Genomic DNA, 24,376 nt, shown 5'->3' with positions numbered 1-24,376 from the left:
TTTTTTTTGGTATCTGAGCTCGAACTTGGGATCTTGGGCTTGCAAGGCAGGCACAGAGTCAACCACTGAGCTAAATCGCCGGCTCCAGATGGTTGCTTTTTTCACACCAGTCAGATTTCATATCTTATTTATTAATACAGATGTTAAAAATTCTATAAGCAGCACACATTGAGCATCTTTTATGTGTGAGGTACAGAATTAAGTACTAAAAATCCAAAGTGCAAAGAGTGTTAGTTATCAATATAACATACCTAAAGAGTACAATACCAGTGGTTTTGAAACTTTGTTCCCTCATAGGAAAGGGATTCACCTCCATCTCCACTTCAAGAAGATAAGATCCACTTTCATCTATTTTATATATTAGTAATTTTTGCAGCTGGCAGAGAAGACAAAGCCACTTAGAACACTGTTGAATAAAAAGTATCCTAAGTTTTAGCTGGTATTTTCAGAGAAAAATTTAAAACTAATGGTCTTTTTCTTCCTTTAAGTTTTATTATTACTAGTTCTTATAAATGTTACTTCCTAATATTGGTTTGTGAATAAATGTCTGCTAAAACAATAAAATGTCTGCTTAAAAAGATGGCCTGTTTAAGACATTTGGGAATGAAGTCTGTAGGGAGTTGAAAGCAAATGCACATCTAATTTTATCATTCCACATTACTGAAGAATGCTGTGCCAACTTTCACATTCAAATAAATCACTACAAGTTGCCAGATAGAATTTTTTAAAAATCTACACTACACTACATATATTTCACATATCATATTAAAAATTTTTCCTATAAAACAAAGTTATTTGCTCCTGTACTGTGATACTTAAATATTTAAGTTATCAGATGAGCATTTATGATTACCTAGTTAATTTGTAAACATCTTTAATCCCTCAAAAGCTAAAAACCACAAAGGATAAGCTATTTTCACTCCCATTTTACAGATAAGGCAACAGGCTGAGAGGCTTGAAAATGTGTTTACGTTACATATTCAATGTATGTAAAAACTAGGACACAGGTCCATACATCTTACTAAAACACTTTCAGAAGCAAATTAAACTGGATCCATGCAATTTTTCTCTACTAAGAGATATGATGTCTGCTTTTGCTATCAATCAATAATTTCATATCTAGTTATATTTTATAATGTAAAACTTGACTATGGACAAGTGCAATCAAATAGGTAACCAAAGAAAAGAGGAAGGGAAATCTAAAATTTAAATCATTGCTAATGAATGACAAATACCTTCATCATTGTGTAACTCCCTTGGACTGAATTTAAATAATGTCATGTATAAAGCCTGGGTTAAAGCAAAAGTTAAATTCTAGGCAGTCCACTCAGATTCTAATTAAATAGAAGAAAAAGTACAGAGGAACTAAAAAAATTTTTAAACACTCTTATTTGAGTTCAACTTCAAAAAGATATTTCATGAAGGGATAGTACAGCTTGTAAGATTCCTTCAATCTCAAATTACTCTGATGAATGTCTGATAAAACTTGAGATTAACCACTGAGTAACAAGAGGTAGCCAATAATTCTAAATGAAAACTCAGAATGGTCTTTTGTTTCCTTTGTTTAAAGTAAAGCCACTAAAGAAAAACAAGACTGTCTACTTAGGAAAAAAGGGTCTCTTGTTTGAGCAAAAGTTAAATTTAAATAACCTGCTTCCTACCTGAATATTTCAAAGAAAATACATCTATTTACTGTTCACTAAAAGACTATAGAGGGCACTGTTGCATTAGCTTTGAAGCTTTACAATAGAAGCCTAAAACAAGAAAACTGTCTATAATATAATTTCTTTAAAGGGTCAAATGCATGGAAATCTACTAAGGCTAATATAAAGGGAAAAAACACCTAAAAATGTTACATTTTTCTAAAATAGGCCAGGCTTCAATAGGAAAAAAAAACTTAACAAAAACAACCGTCAAATTGAGAACACTGCACTGCACACATTTTGCATTTTCCTTTGTAGTGCTTTCATGAGAAAGGTAACTAATCATAGCACCACCTTATCCATTGGAAACAGCACCCCACTGCAGAATCCTCTTCACAATCAATAGGAAAATAAATGTGGCACCTCATGAAATCCTTCCATAATTCTATCAAGAGAAAGAATGCAGTCTGTTTGCATACTTTTGTCTAAAAGGCCAATTCCATTTCTCTGCTCTTTGGGTAAAATGACAGCTACAGATCAATCACTCTCATATGAAAGTAAACATACTGGGGAAAAAAAAAGAGTAAAAACTGAAAAATGAAATCCTTGTCTTTTTAAACAAATAGAAAAAATAGGAAGTTTTTCCTTATAGACGTGTGTTTTGAACTTTTGTGCAATATAATACTATAATGCAAAATAAATGAGTTACATACAACAATACCAACTCTTATAATTTCATATGGATAACATTTGATTAAACTTCCACATATTTTGTTCTCTTACATCATTCCTTTTATAATTCTTTGAAACTAAACACAAGTACAGTGCTAAAGGTTTTTATAAATACATATGCTTACAATGTACATAACATAACTAGTATATACAATATAAAGCTTATTATAAAACTTAATTTTCCCCTTGTTTATTCACAGGAAATTTTAATGTTTTAGGCTATAAATAATACAATGTGAAAGGGGAAAATTATTTCATTTGAGTAGCTTAAAAATAATGTCCTGAATTGCTGAACTTCTTTAGAAACACATACATGAGCTATAAGAATTGCAAACCAATAAACTAGAAGTAATATATATATAAAGAAGAAGATACCCCATTGATACAATGTCAAATCACACAAAAACATCATATGTTAAACAGATCAACATTAACACAGGTACCATCATAATACTGAGAATTCCTATATAAAATCCCAAATTACCTAGAAAAACAGTATACAACCCATTTTGTCACACTCAAACTTCCAGAAGATTAGCACTTTCTCTGAAATCAAAGTACAAAATTGTGAAAGTGTTAAAAATTGTTCAATAATGTGTCAACCCATTCATAAATCAAAGGGGAAAAGGCCTTTAGATGGTATGCAGATTTCATTTTATTACAAAAGCTCCAATTTAACAAGTTATTTTCAGCCAATAAAAGTCAAAAGTAAAGCATTGTTAAAGTCACTAGTACTAACTCTAGGCTTTAACTTATTAACTTAACCAAAATGCTACTTGAACATTGCTCCCTTAAATTATTAATTTATGAGTTTTACTTAGTCACCTCCTGAGGCAAGGCAGTTTGTAGGGATGCTGAATGTGTCTAAATAAATAGCTTTTATAATGCTCTAATAGTACAGTGACTATAATAAAACACGCCTTTTTTAATGAAGGCTGAATGCAACCTATGAACCAAGTGTATATAAATGGATGAAATAAAATGTAAAAAAAAATTGTAAGATCTTCTAGAAGTCAATACATAAAATCAGAAAATTAAAGCCTATCTGATCTCATTGATCTGATAAAATAAAGACAACAGAATCAAAGTGCTGCTGTGACTATGAAGAGGCAGATGCAATTTCAAAGAAATCTAAGAGAAAGTGTCATGCACTGTGAGAAAATTTATATGAAATACTGTTTTTTAATCTACCACAAGATTGACTACATTAAAAAAAACTCTAGGTAATGTCTTTTTAATATTCAAGATTTTACTGGATATTTCAGTTTACTATCACAGAAGCACAACATATTAAAATCAATTTTAGTTAACTCTAATTTATGCAAAGCTTGATTGTGAGCAATAGCTGCTAAAAGGATACAGCATTGTTGATTCTTATACAAGCATTTTACTTAACTACATTGGATAATCGCAGTGCTCCTAAAGGAGTATAAAAAGCAAAGTGATTAGCAGTCATTACTGTTAATTAGTGCTCACATTACATTCCTTGGGATGAATCTCCTTTAAGTTGAATACATAAAAGTTTATTTTTGAAAGTTTGCCAAATCTTGCTAAGGTAAGTCTCAGGATAAGCCGTCACCTATCAGTAAGCAAAATGAAAAACAGGGACAGATCAGTATCCAATTAGTATGTCTTAAGTTTTTAAACAGGAAAAGGGTTGAAGGGAGTAAAACTGGAAACTCATACTTCAGATTCTACAATCTCACTGATAAAAGGAGGAAATGTGTGTTTATCAAACTTGCTGTGAGTGCACAGTTCACTTAGAGTCCTGTAAACAATCTCCTGGCTGTCCATTTCCAAATGTACGTGAAAATCTTGGAGATTCAGAGCATCATATTCAGCAAGCAAGGTCACACTAGTAATGCCCTGGAAATGGGAAATTAGGAAAATGTGGCAATCAGAGGTTTAGGACTGACCAGAAAAAGCCCTGAGGCTGGCTTACCATCTTTCACCATCAGTCAGGCTGTCTCTGCTTATTCAGTATTAACACAACAGGACTGTCAAGTGAGTGAAAATAACTCTATGTACCTAACTGGGACACTGGCTTTCTTATTTTAAAAATGATAGACATTTGTCATAGCAAAAATAAATAAATTAATTAAAATAAAAACCTTCCAAACACAGCTTTCAAGAACTAGCTCTGAAAGAAAAACTGGCTCCTCATGAGCCTTGCAAAAAGACTAGGGATGTCCCACATCCTGTTGATTATCAGGTTTCTTTTCCTCCTATACCATTCTGTGTGTTTTAAAATAGTGTTCAAATTTTCAACAAGCAGTTTCAAAAGCAATATACACTCAATGAAAGAAAAAAAATAAAAAAATCCAAATGTGAAAAACTATATAAACACGCAATATTGTTTATACATAAATGTAAAATACACCGTTCAGATATTTTTATATGCATATACTTAGACAAACACATTTTACAAAAACGTATTGGTAGTCTATTTCTGTCTCTTAATGATCTATACAAGTATATTTCCACAACATCATATTTGATGCCATATAGCACTCCATAGAATGAAAAACATAATTTAGATCACCAATAACTTCTAAATCTGCCAGTATATCTTTAATTATTTTCTTAGTAAAAATTCTCCAAAGTGGAATTTCTGGGTAAAAGAGTGTGTGTGTGTGTGTGTGTGTGTGTGTGTGTGTGTGTTTGTTGTTGTTTGATGAGTTCTGCCAAATTACTCTAAAGGAAGACTGAACCAATTTAAAGAGCTTCTAGCAGCACATAAGAGCACCTATACCTCTAAAACCAGTATCTTTCTTATTTCTGCCAAATTGAGTTTGCATTTTTTGATTGAGTTTTATGGCATATATCTAGATGTCCCTTCAAAGCCTCATGTGGTCATAGGTGGGACTTTCCAGATGTGGCTGGATCTAAAGTGTTTGATGTTGGGATTAAGTGTGTGGTCACTAAATTAGTTTACTGATTGTTCTGGAAGACTTGTTCTGGGTGTGACTAACAGGAAGGCCCACCCTGAAGTGGGCCAAAATGAGGGCATCCTGGGTGGATATAATGGAACAGAAGGACAGCCCTCCTGCTGCTTCTTCACTATTTCGCTGCTTGCCTGTCTTCTACCCGCCATGAACTTTTTCTCCTCTGCGATGCCCCTGTGTCATGTCATGCCTTGGTGCAAGCCAACTATGAAAGGTAACCTTTACAAACTATGAGCTAAATAAACCTTTCTTCCTTTAACTTGTGGGTATTGGGCATTCTGTCTCACCAGTGAGAAAAAGTAAGGCAGTAAGACAACATTTTGTGTCATTTGGTTTCTTTGTGAAATGTTTGTTCATAACCTAGCTCACATCTCTATTTGGAATTCTCCAGAAAACACCTATTTCACTAATAAGATATTTTTAAAAAGATATCAATTGTATGAGCACTCAAAGACCCTATTGGGACCGATAACTTTAAATGGGCCTATTTTACAATATTATATAACATTTCCCAACTTACCCCAAAGGAAAAAAAAATTAAAAGCTGAACTGGAATTGCACACATTATCTCATTTAAGCTACCTATGTTTTCCATAATTGGAAAAACCTATAATTATCAAGCTGGCATCATAAGTAATATTTTGCTATTGTCCTTTTTACTTTTGTTGTTCTAGGGAACAACTTGAACACAGTTTTAAGAATGAATTCTTTTTTCAGGTATTTTTTATAAATTAAAGGGGCTATAATTATGAATAATGGGGAAGTTCTTTACACTATTATCATAGGTCAAGGACTTTATTAAAATGTGTCATTCTTATGAAAAATACTAAGTGCAAGAAAAAATAATGAAAACAAGTCTCCCTTCTTCCAGCTCACAATAATTCGACTTAGTATCCCCTCTCAGAGAACAAAGAAGCTGACCAAGAACCCAAATATACCAATTCATAATACATATTTAGACACAGATTTGGATTGGAATGTAATTGCAAGCTACAGATCATGTTTTTTTTTTCTTTTTAAACAAATTACAATTTAAAAATTGGCAAAGATCTCATCTAGATCAGTGATTCTTGAACTGTGTTAAGTATAACTTTTAAAATTTCCAAATCTGTGAAAATAGAAACTTCTTTAAACTACCAAAATTTCTAAACGATAATATAAAAATTTTGAAGGATATTATAAAACAAAACCAAATTTTTAGTACTAGGTTCAACAAATATAAAATTAATCTCTCAAATTACTACCAAATTTCTAAATTTCTTATTTTCAGTTTCTGGATGTATCTCATTCATACTGAACAAAACACAAATACTTGATAGACTAGCACCAGAGTAACCCCTAGACCACACTTTGGGTAGCCACGACTTGAAATTATTTCTGAAAAATGGAAACAAATGATGAAAGTTCTCTCCTTTGTCCACCTCTGTCTTATTTTCTTATTGCTGGTACACAATAACAAACACCCACAAATAATGGAGGAGAGGTTTATTTTGGCTCAGTTTATGGAGACTTCAGCCCATAGTCAGATGGCTCCATGGCAGGGTGGCATGGCAGAGGAGAAAGAGCTCATGACAAGGTGGTAGGAACCAACAGAGAGAGGTCAAAGAAGAAAGGGAGATAGACCCTTTCAGGCTATGCCCCCAGTGACCCACCTCCCTCTGACAAAGCTTCACTTCCCAATATCACACTTAGCTATAAACACATCAGTGGACCAGTCTACTGACAAATTATTATACATATATGATCCAATTACTTCCTAAAAGCCTCACCTTTGAGCAAATGAAACATTGAGGGGGACATCTAAATACAAACCATAACAACCTCCTTGCAAAATTATTTCCTCGGAAAAACTATACAGAATATTTCAATGATTCTAGAATCAATCCTGTATAAAGATCAAAGAAGTCTTTACAAAAAAGAGGAATTAATATCTGATAGTTTCTCCATCTTCTGATCTGTCAATGAATATTTTATAGACATCTAAAATTAATATTAACTGAATTTTGTCAACCTTAGGTTTAACTTTGTTCAGTAAGTTTAAAAACTGCATATTGAATAGCCATTTGTGCAAGTATATAAAGTGATCACACGAGCTAGCACCACAGATGCTAGAAATCAAATATGGCACAAGTGTAATGGAGTTTAGAGGGCTTTTTTACATATAGGTGCATACATAATGGCTCCATTTTGCCACTTCTCAACATTCAGGAAGCCTTAAAAAAAAAAAGCCAGTTTTTAAATCTTTAAAGATTTATATATTCTTAGGAAAGTCTAAATCTTCTATCACTGGTTCACCTAACTTTCAAATGGGAGTCGTTGCTTGAAGCTTTTCACAAATGAGAAAGCATAAAACACACTGCTACAATTTTTCAAAATAAGCATAAAATGAGCAAAATAATCATTAAAGAACACATAAAAACAAATTTTAATGGAAAGAACTGTAGTACATTAGAACATTTCTTATCTTTGGGTTCACTTTTTTATCTCCTTTAAAAATGGTCTATGTTCAAATGAAATTTTTAAAAAATGGTCTACGTTTACTCACATAAAAGATAAGACAGAAAATACTAATTCCATTTATCTTTTGGGAAGCTGACCTATCTGAAAAAGTCTAAAAGAGACTCATGAGGGATAAAATTCATAAGCAACAAAGGAAGGATTACAATAATGAATATAATACATTTAATGAGGTGAATAGGAAGTTAACAAGAAGGTGATGCAATTATCAATGGTGGCAAACTTTTTAGAGCTTTCAATGATACAAACTGCCCACTGTGGCAGGTAGGCCATAGTTTTGTCACCAATGTGTTACTATTAAAGGAGTTAGAAACAAAAGAGTATTCTGACTAAAATATAGCACTATGTGGAAGAAGACATGGACTATGTGAGAGAAAATGACTTCTGAGAATAGTCTTGTACAGGTAAAACACAGGTTCCAGGAACAGGAATCTAGAAAAAGATGGAAGCTATACTACATACATCATATTGCAGAGCTCCCCACAGATCAATGACAGGCACAGTGGATTTCCGTTGAAGAGAGAAATGTGACTGGATCTACAGGTTAGAAAGATAAATCTCGCAATAATTTTCAGGATAAATTATAGGAGATAAGACATTGTAGACCACCAGTAGAATATGAGTTCAACTAATTTACAAGCTTAAAGCCAGTGTCAATCTGACATGACACCCAAAAGTCTATATTTTGCTTGATTTACAAGTAAATAATTTTTGTGTAGTTAAAACAATGTGAAAGTCATCTATGCAATTTATTACTGTATTAAAATACATTAATATATATTTTCTTTCTATGAATCTACACTAGATGCTTTTAAGAAATAAACTATTCTAGATGATGTATACTTCACATAACTATGAAGAATATGTTAAATATTCAAAAAGATCAGCAAGTCCAAAATTTATTAAGGATTAATCTTAATTAAATGAACTCAGAATGACATGAAGCATCTTTTATACCATCCTACATTAGCAGATTAAGCAAACAATAGAGGTTAAGATGCTCAAAATTTAAGATCACAACATTTATAATATAAAGCTATCATAATTCGCTTTATCAATATTGCCTAGTGAAAGCCATAAAAATTAGCCACAGAACTGTCCATTTACCAGGTACCTTATATGGACTCCTTATCACTATTTAAATATCATTAAGTTTTGTCTCCTCATGTTTACATAGTTCCAGGCCTTATATTTAGGTGTGTAATCCATTTTGAGTTCATTTTTACACAGGGTAAGAGAGGGATCTAGTTTCTATCTTTGAAATATAGATATCCTGCTATAGCAGCACTACTGAATGAAGAGGCTGTCCTTTCTTTCATGTATGCATTTGGTGCCTTTATCAATAATCGTGTGACTTTAGATGTGTATGTTTACATTTCATTGTTCTTTGTTTCTATTTTTATGCTAGTACCGTACTATTTGGGTTACTATAGCTTTGTAGTATGTTTTAAAATTAATTATCATTATGATTTTATTATTTTTGCTTAAGACTGCTTTTGCTAATCAGTCATGTACTTCCATATGTATTTTATGACTATTTTTTCTAGTTCTGTGAAGAATGCCATTGGCATGTTAATGAGGAAGTGTAATAAATCCTTAGAGTGTTTTGTGTAGTATGAGCATTTTAGTAATATTATTTCTTCCAATTCATGAACATGTTTTTTCCTTTGTGTGTGTGTGTGTGTGTGTGTGTGTGTGTGTGTTTGTGTGTGTCATTAGTTTCTTTCATCAGTGTTTTTTAATTCTAATTGTTGAGGTCTTTCACTTCTTTGGTTAAATTTATTCCTAGGCATTTTTGTTTTGTTTTGTTTTGTTTGTGGGGGTACTGGGGATCAAACTCAGGTCCTTCAGCTTGTGAGGCAGGCACCAGAACCACTGAGCTAAATCCCCAGCCCCTTCCTAGGTATTTTTAAATAGTTATTGTGAATAGACTACTTTCAAAATTTTGTTCTCTCAGCAATCTCATCATTGCTTTAAAAAATGCCATTGGTTTTTATATGTTGTTTTTGTGTTCTCAACATTATTTTAAAATGAATTTTTTAAATGACCTGAAAGGACACTTCACAAAAAAAAAAAAAGAAAAATGACCAGAAATGTATGAAAATGTTCAGTACTGTTAACCATTAAAGAATGTCAATTAAAATCACAAGGAGGCATCACCTTACCCCAGTTAGAAAACTTACCCCATCATAAAAAAAAAAAAAGTTAACAGCCTAGCATGGTGGCTCATGCATATAATCCCAGTGAGAGGCTAAAGGTAGAAGGATCAAAAGTTCTAGCCCAGCTTGGGCAACTTGATGACTTAGTGAGATACTATCTCAAAAATTTAAAAATAAAAATAAAAGTACTGGGTTCAATCTCCAGAACTGATAAAGTAACAAATGCTGGCAAGGATATGAAGAAAAAGATTAAAAGACCTTTATTCATGGTTGGTGCAAATGGATACTAGTGCAGCTATTATGTACAACAATGGGAAGTTTTTCAAAAAACTAACATAGAACTTCTATATGATCCACCTATCCCACTTCTTTGTATATATTCCTCCCCATCCATGTAGATTCCAAAACCGTTCACAATAGCTAACATATAGACTCAGCCTCAGTTCCCCAAAACAGATGAATGGATAAAGGAAAAAAATACATATATATGTACATACTTACAGATGCACATATTTAAACAATTTTAAACACACAACAGAGTATTACTTAGCTATGAAGAACAATAAAAGCTTGTCATTTACAACAAAACAGATGGAGCTGGTGGATATCACGATAAGTGAAATATACAAAAACACAAATATCTCTTATTCTCCTTGTTACATGGAAATTAAATAAATAAGCAAATCTCAAAGTCAAGAGAGACTACCAAGTACTGGAAGGGTGTATGAAGCAAGAAGGTGAAGGCAGAAGGAGAGACAAATATGATCAATTCATAACACATGTTCATATAGGAATATAACAGTAAATCCCATTAATCTATATAATTAAAGTTCAAAAAATATCAAATGTTACACAAAATAATTATATATGGTGCATTTTCATACTTCTTATTTTATTCTCTTTCATTAAAAAAAAAGATTGTGATCCATTAAGTTGTGTTTGGAAAATAATGCTTTGGGGCTTTCCGATGCCTAAACAATGGATCTAAAAGTAAGACACTTTTTAGTTTCAATCAACCTCCACAAACTTATTTTCCACTATTCTTCACTGAGTACTCTAGCCAAATCAAATCATTCTCTATTTCTCTAATACCTCTATAATTTCTCGCATCCAAGACTTTGACTAAGCTCTGCCTTTGATTTGTAATATTCTCCTTTAGCCTTTCTGTCAGGTCTGCCTCTATCCAACTCAAACAACTTTCAAGGATATCAGATGTAACTTATCCATAAGGCCTCTCCTGACCCCCAACACAGTGGATACTTTCTCTTCTGAATCTCCAAAACCTTTTAACTGCACACTTTCACAGCAAATGTGCCTTATGTTGGTTTCTCTTTGCATATGGCTTATTTCCTCAGGATATGTTAGGACAGAAACTACGCCTTGCAATCTTTTACTTTCAAGTACTGTTATGGTGAAAGCCCTGAATTAATGTTCGCTGATGAGAAGATATAAAAATAGTCTATAAATGGTATTAGGACAGGGTAAAATTAACCAAAAAGTCAAAGAAAGTAAGATATCCCTTGAGTCATTTAATATTTTTTCATATTAGGACCTAACAAAGTAAGTACCACTGAATACTCTATTTTAAAAAATCTAAATATTTGTGAAAAATATCACTAATTCTATGACTATTTTATAATTTTGGCATGATGAGTTTACTGACTAAAGACATTCTCAATTTAAAAAGAAAAGCTGACATAAGAAGATCATTTCAAGATCTATCATATTGTTATGTGGCTATCCATAAAGTCCTGTGCTCCAAAAGCATGAAGCATAAAGCAATTTATACTTACAAATCTTAGTAAGTGTTCTCAGTCACTGAATTGAGAACAAGAAAAGATAGGATAAACTACATCTAAAAGTAAAGTAAAAGACTGTTGGATAGGAATATATATCTAGTGTTTTAGGAAATGACTCCATAAGGTTTCTTTGAAAATAAATGGTTGATTATTCAAGAAAGATAAAAATCAATAGGACAGAGATCCCCAGAGCATAGAAAGCACAAAAAAATTTGAAAAAAACAAAACAAAACAAAAAAAACCACTACTCAACACACTTTAGAATACAGAGTAGATGATTAGAAAGAAATCTATCAATTGTAGAAGAAAAAATATGGGACATAAGAGCTATTGGTGAATTCATAAAGGCAGTATATTAAGGAAAAAATGAAAAGAAAGAATATATTTCTTCATGGGCTAACTGATACACATAATGAGTAGTAACAACTGGATAAAGTACAAGGTTGAGGAGGAAAAATGAATTTTGCCAAATTAAAGGAGTAACATTTTCTATGCTGTCAGGGTAATCTATACAATAGATGAAGACCCTGTACATGTAATACAAGTTTTGTAACTATAGTAATTGACAAAATTACGGTCCAACATTTTATTTCCAAACAGATCTCCCATCATATGTGAGATCCTTCACGCATGCTTGACTTTATCATCAGAAAGGACCAAACATGGCACAGCCTCAATAAAGTTGCACCTGCGAATAAAAATGACAGCAGTCTGTTTCAGGGACAATTCTTCCTGTTTGGAGTCCAGAGTCAATACTAGAAAAGCATATCTTGTGCCAAGGGACAAGGTTTAATGTCTCAAATCTGGGAAATTGACAGGGCTTGAGACAAGCTGTCCAGTATCGAAAAGGCAGAAGCGATCTGTACATGCCTATTTAATTAGCACTATGTCTGGGTCTTCTCTGCAAATCTTAAGGCAATCTTCTATGTCTCTTCCATTCCAGACCCTATGGATTTGCCTGAAGGCCACTCAATAATCTAAGGTATTTCCTTCAAGACATGAAGTGAAAAGATATTCATAAAGTAGGTTTTTTTTTTTTAACCATAAGCAGGTTTTCTAAAGTAGTGATACCAAAATATTTTGAAAAAGTGCCTACTTGGCATATTTATAAAATGGTCTGCAGCTGGGAAATTATTCTTAGCACAAATAGTGATTACACTGCCAAAACTGAAAGTATACCTTAATTTGAAAACTTCTACTGTGATGCCTATTTCATTTAAGTTTCTAGGTGGAAAAAAAATCAACTTATCAATTTCATCATATATTGAAACAATGTTGTTGCTCTCTTTATTAGATAAATAATACTAATATATCTGAACTTTATCTTAAGAGTGAGAAATCTAAGCACTTGTACAGATCATCTGCCAAAAATGTATAGAAAAGCTTGTGAGAAACAGGGCAATACTGAAGAGAAGTTGACTTCTTAGGAGACTTGCTCAATACATAAGGTAAGTAGTAGCAAGAATGTTATTAAGCCACCAAACTGTAGAAGTCACAGAAGTATTATCAACAGGTTCTGGAGATTTAATGGTAGTGGTTGAGTAGGAAGTGGAGGTTGATAAAAAGTAAAAGTCTAGTAATGAAGGCCAGGTTTTGACTTAGGTAATGAGGATAAATAATGATTCTTTTAACTAAGAAAAATATATGCAACAAAACAAGTTAGTGTAGGAAGACAGGGATTATGTACATTTTTAACTTGTTGGGTTTACTATATCTATAGGATATTAAGAAGGGGAAATATAAGGAACTGATAATACAGTTCCAAAATATAAGCTTACTCTTGTGGCCCCAATGGCCAACAATTTTTGAAAAAGGTAAGAGGGACTTAATGAGCAAAAAAAAAGGTAAGAGGGAAAGAAGCGGGGAAGAGTGAATAAAAAAAAAAGGCAAAAGGGAAGAAGGGAGGAACAAAATGCAGGGAAACAATGAAAGAATCGTCTTGGATAGGCCCCAAGTTTGTAAAAGCTGAAATCTATTAATTTTCAGGAAACGTTACGATTTGCCCTCCCTGCTGCAGTTCAGCCCACTACCAACAACAGCTTGATGTATATTTGGAAATCCATCATTCCCTCACTCTTACAATAACTGGGACTACTTCTCACTCCAGGAATGACACAGGATCTTGGCCTGGCCAATCAAATGAAATATCTTTATGAAAGAATGAATGGCTCATGGATGATGGAAGTCAGGCCAATGAGAGACAATGGAATATAACTAGATATTCCTCTCAGCAATTTAAGAAAGCTAGAGCATTACAGACTAGATTTAAGCCAAGAATGTAACTGGGAACCATCTTCTAACTATATAGGTTCTGACTGAGAACAAGAGAAAGGAGAGGTTAGAGAAACAAAAAAACCCCAAAAGAAGACTTTATGTTATTTAATCTTATAGTTTAGTTTACTGATGCCAAACTGCTTTAGATATCAATAACTGACACACAATTGAACACAACTGTTCTTTAGAACTAAAAAAAATTCTATCCAATACAAAAGAATTTTGTATTGGATCCAATACAAAGAATTTTCTAAAAATATCAAAGTCTAATTTTTCAAATAAAACCAATGACTTATCTGTAAGCCTTTCTTTCAAAATAAATATTCCATTTAAAAAAGAAGGGAAAAAGACAATTATTCATTTATTATTTATTCAAATGACTTCAAGAATTTAAGGTCAATGGTAAAATAAAATGCCTAACAAGAAAAAGAAATACAAGAAAAACAATACAAGCAAGTATAAGAAAATATAAGAAATATAAGAAAAGAATATAAGTAAAGTATCAAAAATTGGAAGAGAATGACTAAAGAGAAATTGAGACGATAACATAGGAGCCAGCAGCAATTCATAACCTCTGGAATTAAGAAATCCAGAAAACAACAACAACAAAAAGAACACAGCTCCAGGAATCAATAAAGAGCTAATAGGAAAGCCAGAAGTCACTGTGAAACAGATAACTATGCCAAGAAAAGAATGAAGGAGTCCAGAACCCTAACCCAACTTCCAAGGAGGAGGACCTGACTCCATAAACACAAGGTAAGCCCAGAGTGGTCCAGCAACCCCAGTACTAAACAAAGGACTGGCAGCTCAAGGCCCAGGAAAAACCTACATATACAGTATAGGGGGTTTATACTGAAAGTGACTGTCTCTAATGGCTGGATAGTACTGGAGAAGAAATCTACTGCAGCACCTGCTATCATCAGGAGTCACATATATAGACACCATTTTGGGGAAGGGTTAATAGTTTAAATTGAGATATTTAAGGAAATAAAGTCACAGAGCATCTGAATTTCAGGATCTCTGGGCCACCTAACCTGACATAATGACTGTGTGGAGAAAGTCAAGAAAGACAGTGAAGAGAGTGGGCAAGCTAGTCACAGTTCGCCTAAGAAGTTAAGCAGCAGTATGCTCAGCCTGTAGATTCCACTCTCTACAGTGAAAAGCCAGATTGTTTTCAGAGGGCACTAAGTCTGAAAGCCTTGGGATTGAGTCTAGTGGACTATTCTGCCTCCCTTGCTGTCATTTCCAACACAGAACTCAGTGGTTTGTTTGCTTTCTACATCTGCTCATATGGTCAGGGATACACCAAGGCTTAGATGTTTGCCATGTCCTACTATTTCCAGCAACTAATAAATTGAATTTGTTACAAAATAACTCCTATTCAAAAATTATGTTACAAAATTAAAACTGATAATCTGTAAGTCTCAAAACAGCAACCTATTATAAATACATGTTTAAAATGTAAGATAAATCTAAATACTTATAATATCTCACTATCATTTAGAGGATTAAAAGTTTTTTTCCTCTTCTTAGAGAAAGTGAAGACTAACATGTAAAATTATAGCTTCTGTAGATGAATTTTTTTCATAATTACTCAGTTATTCATTAGAATATGTAAGATCTCTACTGAAGTCTTTGTACCCATGCTTCATAAATGGATTTAACTATAAAAGCTGTTATATAATCTCTTCCATAAACGTAATATATCTCTGATATTTATGTCCTTAAAATATTCTATAGTAAAATTAATATTTCTACACAGGAAAAGAAGGTACTACTTAGTCCCAGACAACTTGAAAACATTCTTTCAACTATTGTTATAATTATCATGTATAAAATTCCAAAGCAGAAATTGTCAAGATTTAACATTAGCATTAATTTATGCCATAACTGATGGTTACTGTAAAGATAATGGAAAAGCATCCATTTCTCCAAACACAGCATGGATGAAAAAGGAAGTTTCTACTTAATTACTACTAATCTGTCCATTTTAAATTAAATTGTTAGTAATTTTATTAGCCTTTCCTTTCTTAGAGGGCTATTATTATAGCATAGCTTATCTAAAGTTACAAGGTTTGTAATTTTTAAACAACCCAAGAACATCTAGTGTGAGACCCACCATTTTGTAATATTCGCTTATATTAAGAATTTAATGTTAAGTTTCTCTGCACCCTCAAAGTGGAGGATTTGCACTCAGTATTTCAAATTTTAAAGTGAACACTGTTGAGATCATAAATTCACCATTCTGGAGAGATGGCCAGGAAAAGCAGACTGTTCTTGCTAATCAAAATAGTTGTAATTAGCATGTATCTTCACTGTGATTTCCCTTGAAAAGTACCTATTTTTATGCTATCTATAACTAAACAAAAAAGTGTTTTTCCTGTCAGTTTAAGTAAAAATGAAAATGTTCTGATACATAAAAAGAACTATTTTATCAAGCAAACTTGAAAAGAACTTAAGTAATTCATATATTTTTCAATCAGAATTCTGAATAGATATTAAGCTTTGATTACTATCACACAAAATATAACAATATGTAATGATTTAAGGCTAAGAAATTTTCATGATACAGCTTTATGACAAAAACCTCTGAAAAGGCTAACTTTTCTTAAAAGCAAAAAAATAAGCCAGGCATGATGGTGCATGCTTATAATCTCAGCTCTTGGAAGGATAAAGCAGGAGACCACCTGAGATATACAGTGAGCTCAAGACCAGCCTGAACTACATGGCGAAACTCTGCCTCTAAAAACAACAACAACCAAAAAACCCCCAAAACAAAAACAAAAACAAAAAAGCAAGAAAATGAATTGCTCTGTCCTTTGGTAGAGGAAAGAACAGATATCTTTCTTCTTTTTCCTTGTGAACATATATCAAGAAATACTGGCTTAAATTCCCTCTCACCAGTACACCTTATATGGACTGACTATAGACAACTCAATAAAAATTCAAATTTAAGAAGAATACAAAATTGTATTCAAATAGCTGGCTAACGGTGAAAATGAAAATAACTACTCAACATAAAATCACCTCTGTTGATTAACATTTACTGAGTGTAGTACCTATTAAATATATAAGCCCTACACCTTGACACTACTTCAACCTTTATCCTAATATTCTTCTACATCAAGTTTGTTTTTGTTGTTGTTGTTTATTGTCTTTTTCTTCCCTCTAGAAAGTATCCACCATCAGAACAGACCGTCATCTGATTTGGTCAGGACCTTAACTTGTATTTAGCACTATAGGCCAAGCACACAGTAGCCATTCAAAAATATTTATTTAAGAAAAAAAAAAAAAAAGACAAAAAGAAAAAAAAAAATGACAGAATGAACAATATTATTTGACAACTCTGGATTTCAAATTACAGTATACCAAAGTCTTACTTTAAAATATTCTTTAATATAAAGGCATAATGCTTTTCCTACCCCCCAAAAAATCATAAACTATCTTTTCAAAGACTAGATGGGATATCAATAGTTGTAAATTCTTTACTGTTAAATAATTCAGTAAAAAAAAGTATACTAAGTTATACACTAAATTTTTTAAACTGTAATTGGTCATTCTGCATACCTTCACAAGTTTCAAAAGCTCATAGAGATCTTCAACCTCATCGCCTTCACATTTGGTGTATTCCTTTCCTGTATCCAAGCTCCTTCCTCTTATAGTCCTGCGGTAGAGGGGGAGAGCCATTGCTTCTGCATATAAGTCAATGGCTTGATGACCCACTGTCTGATACATGTAGCTATCCAGCTCATCAGTCCTTTCTGCAACATTAAAAGTAGAAATAATCAACAAAATAGTAAAAAAGAAAGAAAATTTTAAAGCCTATGTAGGTTTTATTGCTTAAAGAGCAGTCAAACTACCGTATTTATGTTATCTAAAGTTTACCATATCTCTCTGTACTTATATAGAATAATATATAAAAATTCCATATTTGCCCATAGCTACATTTAATTTGGTTCCCATGAGCTCTACTCTTCTCTTCTGTTAACCACAAATAAACTTTTAAAACTATACATAACATTTAAAAAGAGTAACACTATATATTAGTCAATCAAAATTTTTATTATATACCTTTCTTTCAAATCATTCAAGTTATTGGGCAGGGACAAGGGGAAAAATGAGAACCAAGACCTGTCATGCAAAGGTACGTACAAGATCCCAATAATGAATGTAACTATACTGTATACCTAAAATGTACCAATACACTCAATGAAGAAAAAAAAAGGAGAAGAAAGAAAGAAGAAAAGGAAAGAAAAGCTAGGAGACAGAAATAAAAGGGGCATTGAAAACACAAATCATTCAAGTTATTGAAGACATCTACACTTGAAAAAAAACTTTAAATACCTACTATTTATTAAGTTATAAATATTTGCAAGAAAAATTTAGATGTTCTTAGTGTATCTTACATTCAGCAGTTCAATAAGACAAGCATACATTCAATATTGTTAGGGCAGTTGCCAATGTGTATAGGACAACCAGTGATTGTATTATTAAGGAGTTTAGGTCATCATTATTAAGGAGTTTACATTAATACAATCACTGGTTGTCACAAGATTCTATAAATACTATTATGAGTAAGATATTCAAAACAGATTAGTCATTTCAGATCTTATAAAAATATAAATGAACTTGAAATATATAGAATAGAAGTGATCTTGTAACTTACTAAAAAAATCATGAACATGCACAAGATTATCTGCAAACATTATAGCATTATTTATAGTGGAGTAAAAATTATTATTTATTCATATAATAAAAATACTATGAAGCTAAAGTTACGTAAAAAACCTTTCAGTCTTCCATCTCCAAGTTAGGCCGGATTTACACATGTATTATTACTGAAGGTTATCAATACCAGGGAATCAATTTATTCAAAGAAATTTTAGCTTAGCAAGAAACATCCTGAGGTTAGTATAATGAAATCATTGCACTGGCTTCAAAAACTTTTCTCAAAAATTTTCTTTAAGGCTCCACTTAGTCCTATCGACAATGTAACTTTCATTGATGGAAGCTACATGGCAACAACTATTATGAGATTAAATAAAACCAAAAGGCTCCAACACTGCCTAAAGCACCTCAATTAACCAATTAACATGCCATAAATAAATGTCCTTACTACAAACTGAAAGAGATGGCTTTGTGAATGTTACGACAAATGCACATTATTTCCATTGACAGTAATAAATTATTTTCCAGACTACCTATTGAAAACCCGTTATAAATACACTTTAACCAACTTTGCTCCATGGAAAAAGAAATCATTCAATGAGCCATTCAATAATCCCAAATTCCTGTTGACTTTAAATCAGTAGTATCTAAATTCTCTCCATTTTTACCCACAGCAATGTATTATCTTCTACAATTACTGTTATTTCTGTTAATTCCATATCCTATGATTAACAATATCCTAAATAAATGTCTCCATTCCACCAATAAGCATAATTTAAAGATATACTTGATATTATGGATTGTATCTAGATGTCTCCCCAAAGCCTCTTGCACTCATAGGTGGGGCTTTTGGGAGGTGGCTGGGTTTATGGGTGTGCGTGTAATGCTGCATTAGGGTGCGTGATATTAGAATTAAGAACATGTGGTATTTAGCCAGGGATTTAGCTCAGTAGTGCGACTGGCTGCCTTGAAAGCCCAAGGTCACAAGCTCATCCCTAGTACTAAAAAAAAAAAAAAAGAATGTGTGATATTTAGCATAAATCTGGGTAGTATAATGGAACCCTCTCCTTAAGTATGGATGGCATTACCCAAAAGGCTTACAGCCTAGATAGAATTAAAGGGACAGAAAGAAGGCAGGCTCACTCCCTTCTGTCTGCTGTGCCACACTGGAAACAGTTTTTCCTCTGTGATGCCCCTCTGCCATGCCACCTTGCCTTGGAGCCAGTGTACTATGGACTGAAACATCTAAAAACTGTGAGCTAAATAAATCTTTCCTCCTTTAGTCTGTGGGTCTTAGATATTCTGTCTTAGCAATGGGAAAAGTAACCAAGACACTGTACATCACTACTTTGCCAGTAAATAAAGAGTACATGGAAATTACACATTGATGATTATATACAAGTTAAATATATTAATTCATATAGAAAAGCTGAAGATACAAATATCAGGGAGGAAAATTATAGCTATAGTATGTATGTATTATATATTATATACACATGTTTTTTAAATACTAAAAAGTTTCAAGATAGCTTTAAAAGACTCTCTTGGTTAGCTACAAGGGAAAAAGGCAGTTTCTGTCCTTTGGTAAAAATTATGCTTTGTCTTATAATATGCATATTCAATACATTCATTTCCTACCCACACTCAGAGTGTTCTCTTTCTTATTCAAAGTTAGAGCCATGTTTAAAAAAAAAAAAACACACAAGTCTTTAAAATTAGCTATTACTCATCATCCGAACCCAGCACAAAATCCTACAGTATGCATTTATCATTCTCAAGACAATCTATTCTATTTCTTCCTATAAATACTTCTCATCTCTATCTTTCCACATTACTTCCAGCATTAATTAGGTCTTAAGCTCAGAAAAAATAGAAAATCCAAATTCCTTACTGAAATATCTGCTCACTATCCCAAAGGTAATTCAAGTGAGCTCGTTAATTATTGGTCTATCAATAAACTTGGAGTGAATTCATATGAGAGATAAAGATATCCTAAGTGTTGAGGGGCACAGAGAGGAAGATACAATACATAATCTCTTATAATCAATTAGGGGATAAAGAACAAAAGTAAAAAATAGAAAACTACAAAATGATATAAAAGCAAAAATACAGGAGAGTGGCAGCAAGAGGAAGAAAGAGAGAAAGAGAAAAGGAAGGAAGGAAGGAAGAAAGGAAGGGAGGAAAAGAAAGAGGAAGGAAAGAAGGGAAAAACAAAGGTAAAAAGGGAGCAAGGGAGGGAAATACTCAGTTCTAGATTCTGATTCAGCTACACTTACAGGATACCTACTTCATGCCAAGAAGTATGATTACTCCTCTCACATACATTAGTTTCTAAACTGATCGTAAAATAAAAGTAGTGTAAAAGCACACAGTCTACAAAGAGGTAAAGGAGATGATAAAAAGTCTTAGTAGAAGAGCCATGTAAAAAAGTAGCAATGTATAAAGTTAGAAGAGTGTTAATCGTTTCTCCCTCTGAGTTTTGTTAATATTTGTATAACTAAAGAGTTTTAAAACCCAATTGGTGAATATATTTATTGTTTTGAAAGTTCTGATTGTGGAAGAAAAAAAGATTGACAATACCTCTTTCTACTAGATATGAAGGCAAAACAATGCTAAGTGCTATGTAGAATCTGGCATTTAACAAGGTTAAATATGGATTGGTTCTTTTTACTACCTTTTGTCTACTGCATAAGGCAGAACGGAATTACCAAGGTAACTTTCTGTCCTTTTGAGAATTTCCTAGTGAAGGCATATATTTACCTCGGTTTTCATCTGGTCTCAGATTCGCTAATGCAACGATCTTGTGCCCAGCAGCAATGCACTGCATCATATTATAACAGCTGTCCTTCCCACCACTGAAAATAAAACAATAGAGTGGGAGTCAGAGAGAGGCAGGGAGAAAGGAAAGTAGGGAGAATAGGGTTACTGATGATTATTTAACATAAAACCATTAGATATTAAAATAAAACACATTATTTAATCATACTCAGCTTTTCAGAATGAGACTTTAGCAAGCAGAATGCAATAACAATAATTAATTTCTAAATAATAAGCAAACTGAGCAAATGAATCTGAATGTCTCAGATTGCTACTTATAAGTGCTTATTATTAATATACAAAATATTTATAAGCACTTATTTATATGAAATATCTGTCAATAAAAATTATTTAAATCTCAGCAAAATATTTATTATACATACTCCTTAGATGAAAGTAAGTCTACAAAAAAAAGTCTGTTCCACAAAGTACTGGCTACTATCATCAACTAAAGGATCAAATTAAAAATTTGAGTCCATAAAGCTTGACATACTTGCCTTCAGATTTTATAGTCATGAGAAACAAAATGCTGAGTTACACCGATATATACAACACTCATTTCAGAACTTCTCAAGAAGAGAGCTAAAAGCCAAAAGCAGTGTTAAAAAAAAAAAATGCCCACACTCTTCAGATTCAGACTCCCTTAAATGACTCTTCCACAACTCCCCCATTCACCCTCACTACTTTATTTCCCCAAAATTAAAAAAAAACAACTATTTCTACCAAATACCAAAGATTGAAGAGTATGCAGCCAAAATCAGAATTTAGCCTTACAATTTACTGTAAAATGCACTACCATTAAAATACAGATTCTAAGTACTACTTCCCACATGTTCTGCAGAGGGAGGACTGATGTCTAACAAAATATTCACTGAATATTCTAAGAACAAAAATTTTCAAAGTTAAACAACCTTGGGAAATGCTAACTATATTACTCTCCTCATAGAACTCCAAAAGTACATAAACACAATCAGCCTTTATTCCACCTTCCATTTCTGTGGGTTCCACACTGTGGATTCTGACAAATGCCAAATAAAAAATACTTGAAACAAAAACTGCATCTGCAATGAATATGCAGAGATGTTTTTCATTATTCACTAAAATAGAGTATGACAGCTATTTACATAGCATTTACATTGTATTAGATATTACAAATAATCAAGAAATGATTTAAAGTATATAGTAGGATATCCTAGGTTCTGTGCACCATTTTATACAAAGGACTTTGTATCTGCAGATTTTAGTATCCACAGAGGTGCTGTAACCAACCTCCTACGGATACACAAGTACAAATATGTACAGTATATATTAGATGAGAAATCCTACAGATCACTTTCAGTTTCCAACTCTGGGACATTAAGCTAAGCTACTCAACACTTGGTGTACATATTTCATTCCAGAAAATGGCCCACTTTGATAATCTTCAAGTATCATTCAACTATAAAATTCAATGACTTTTTACAAAATAATAAAATAATTTTCTCTGACTTAAAGGCATTAAAAGTCTCAGTTTCATTTATTCCTAAAACACACACATCGCTCCTATCTCTCACTGTCAATACATGTACACAAACACAGAGATTCACTGTTTGGGTTCAAATGGAAACACGCATATATATATACATGTAAAACATATACAGATATGTGATACATAAAACAGGCATATATGTATCATGAGCTTATATGTGTACTCATACTTAAAGCATAGATCCTGACATACATAAAACTCTTAACGTTTACCAAGAATTTTCCAACATTGCTTTTTTCAGTAACTTGATTATAAAAGTAGCATAGACACATTACAGAATATTTGGTGTAACATATTATGTGGCTTTTGTCTACTCATTCCTGCCTTAGTGGGTATGTATTATGTTAATCTTTAAGATGTTTGGCAAATGGAATGTGGATGTGAATTACTCATTACTTGGACTACTTTCCTTATTTCTGAAAACCACAATGGTTAAAATTTAATCATTTCCTTTACAGAGTAAATTTACTAAATAATACTTATTTTGACTATTTTTATACTCTCCTAAAAATGAAAGTAAACAGGAACAGGAATACAGTATTCTAATAGCTACAGTAATTGGAATGCTGTATTCAGCCTATTATAGGTCAATACCAGTCATCTTGGGCAGCGATTTAGACATTTATGAAGTAACCTACTTCAAAAGTTGTACCTTAGGTACTTGTGACCCAAATCTTTTGAAAGGAAATATTGTCTAAACTCACTATTGTGTGTTCTTTCTTACCCCAGTTAGGAAATTGAATGTTGAAACTTCTAAACTGCCCTTTTTGGGGTATGTCGTAGAATTTATTTACACAACAAATGTGATAGGTTATTACATATTTCAACTCCTTTGAAATATGAAGTATGTTACCCGAAGGTCACAAAAGCAATTATGACCGTGCACCAGAAGCAACTGAAATAGCTCTAGCCTAAAACAGTACAGTTCCGTGTCCCCCACAAGGGAAGAGATCTCTTCTACTTGGGGTCCAAGGCACAAACACAGGGAGGGAGGCAGTGTGAAAGCCACGTCCATCCAGCAGGACCACATGTGAGATAGAAGATGAGGGAGAGGTGACTTAGTGTGAGGTTGCTTGCCACCAAAAACACTTGGGAGCTATAGAAGGAGAAAACCGTGGAGAAAAGGCAGGAGTTATTAACGAAGTCGAATCAGGGGAGGCTCTCCGGCTTCAAGTCCATTTGGAACTTTAAAAACCCGACGCCGGCAGGCCCAGAGCAATTAAACCTGCGCCTCTGGCGGCGGGGCCAGGCGCCAAGGCTTTCCAAGGTTCCCCCAAGCGAGCACTTGTGAGGG

At 33.0% G+C, this 24,376-nt stretch overlaps 1 protein-coding gene across 1 annotated transcript in view; it reads right to left on the bottom strand.

The window, feature by feature from the left end:
• Dph6 (diphthamine biosynthesis 6) overlaps positions 1–24,097 on the bottom strand; it is a 157,045-nt gene extending 132,948 nt beyond the window's left edge. Inside the window, exons 1-4 of the mRNA XM_010624627.3 lie at positions 23,936–24,097; positions 23,787–23,845; positions 21,498–21,592; positions 17,637–17,830 (exon numbers count right to left, since the gene is read on the bottom strand). Of these exons, the coding sequence (XP_010622929.2) occupies positions 17,637–17,830; positions 21,498–21,592; positions 23,787–23,845; positions 23,936–24,097 (510 nt within the window). The remainder of the gene's footprint in view (positions 1–17,636; positions 17,831–21,497; positions 21,593–23,786; positions 23,846–23,935) is intronic.
• Between the last annotated feature and the right edge of the window lie 279 nt (positions 24,098–24,376).

The sequence above is a fragment of the Fukomys damarensis genome, unplaced genomic scaffold (assembly GCF_012274545.1).
Source record: "Fukomys damarensis isolate Sample0158 unplaced genomic scaffold, DMR_v1.0_HiC HiC_scaffold_17, whole genome shotgun sequence".
Taxonomy (NCBI): domain Eukaryota; kingdom Metazoa; phylum Chordata; class Mammalia; order Rodentia; family Bathyergidae; genus Fukomys; species Fukomys damarensis.
The sequence above is the reverse complement of the archived record's forward strand: the minus strand, read 5'-3'. Positions and strand labels throughout refer to the sequence as shown.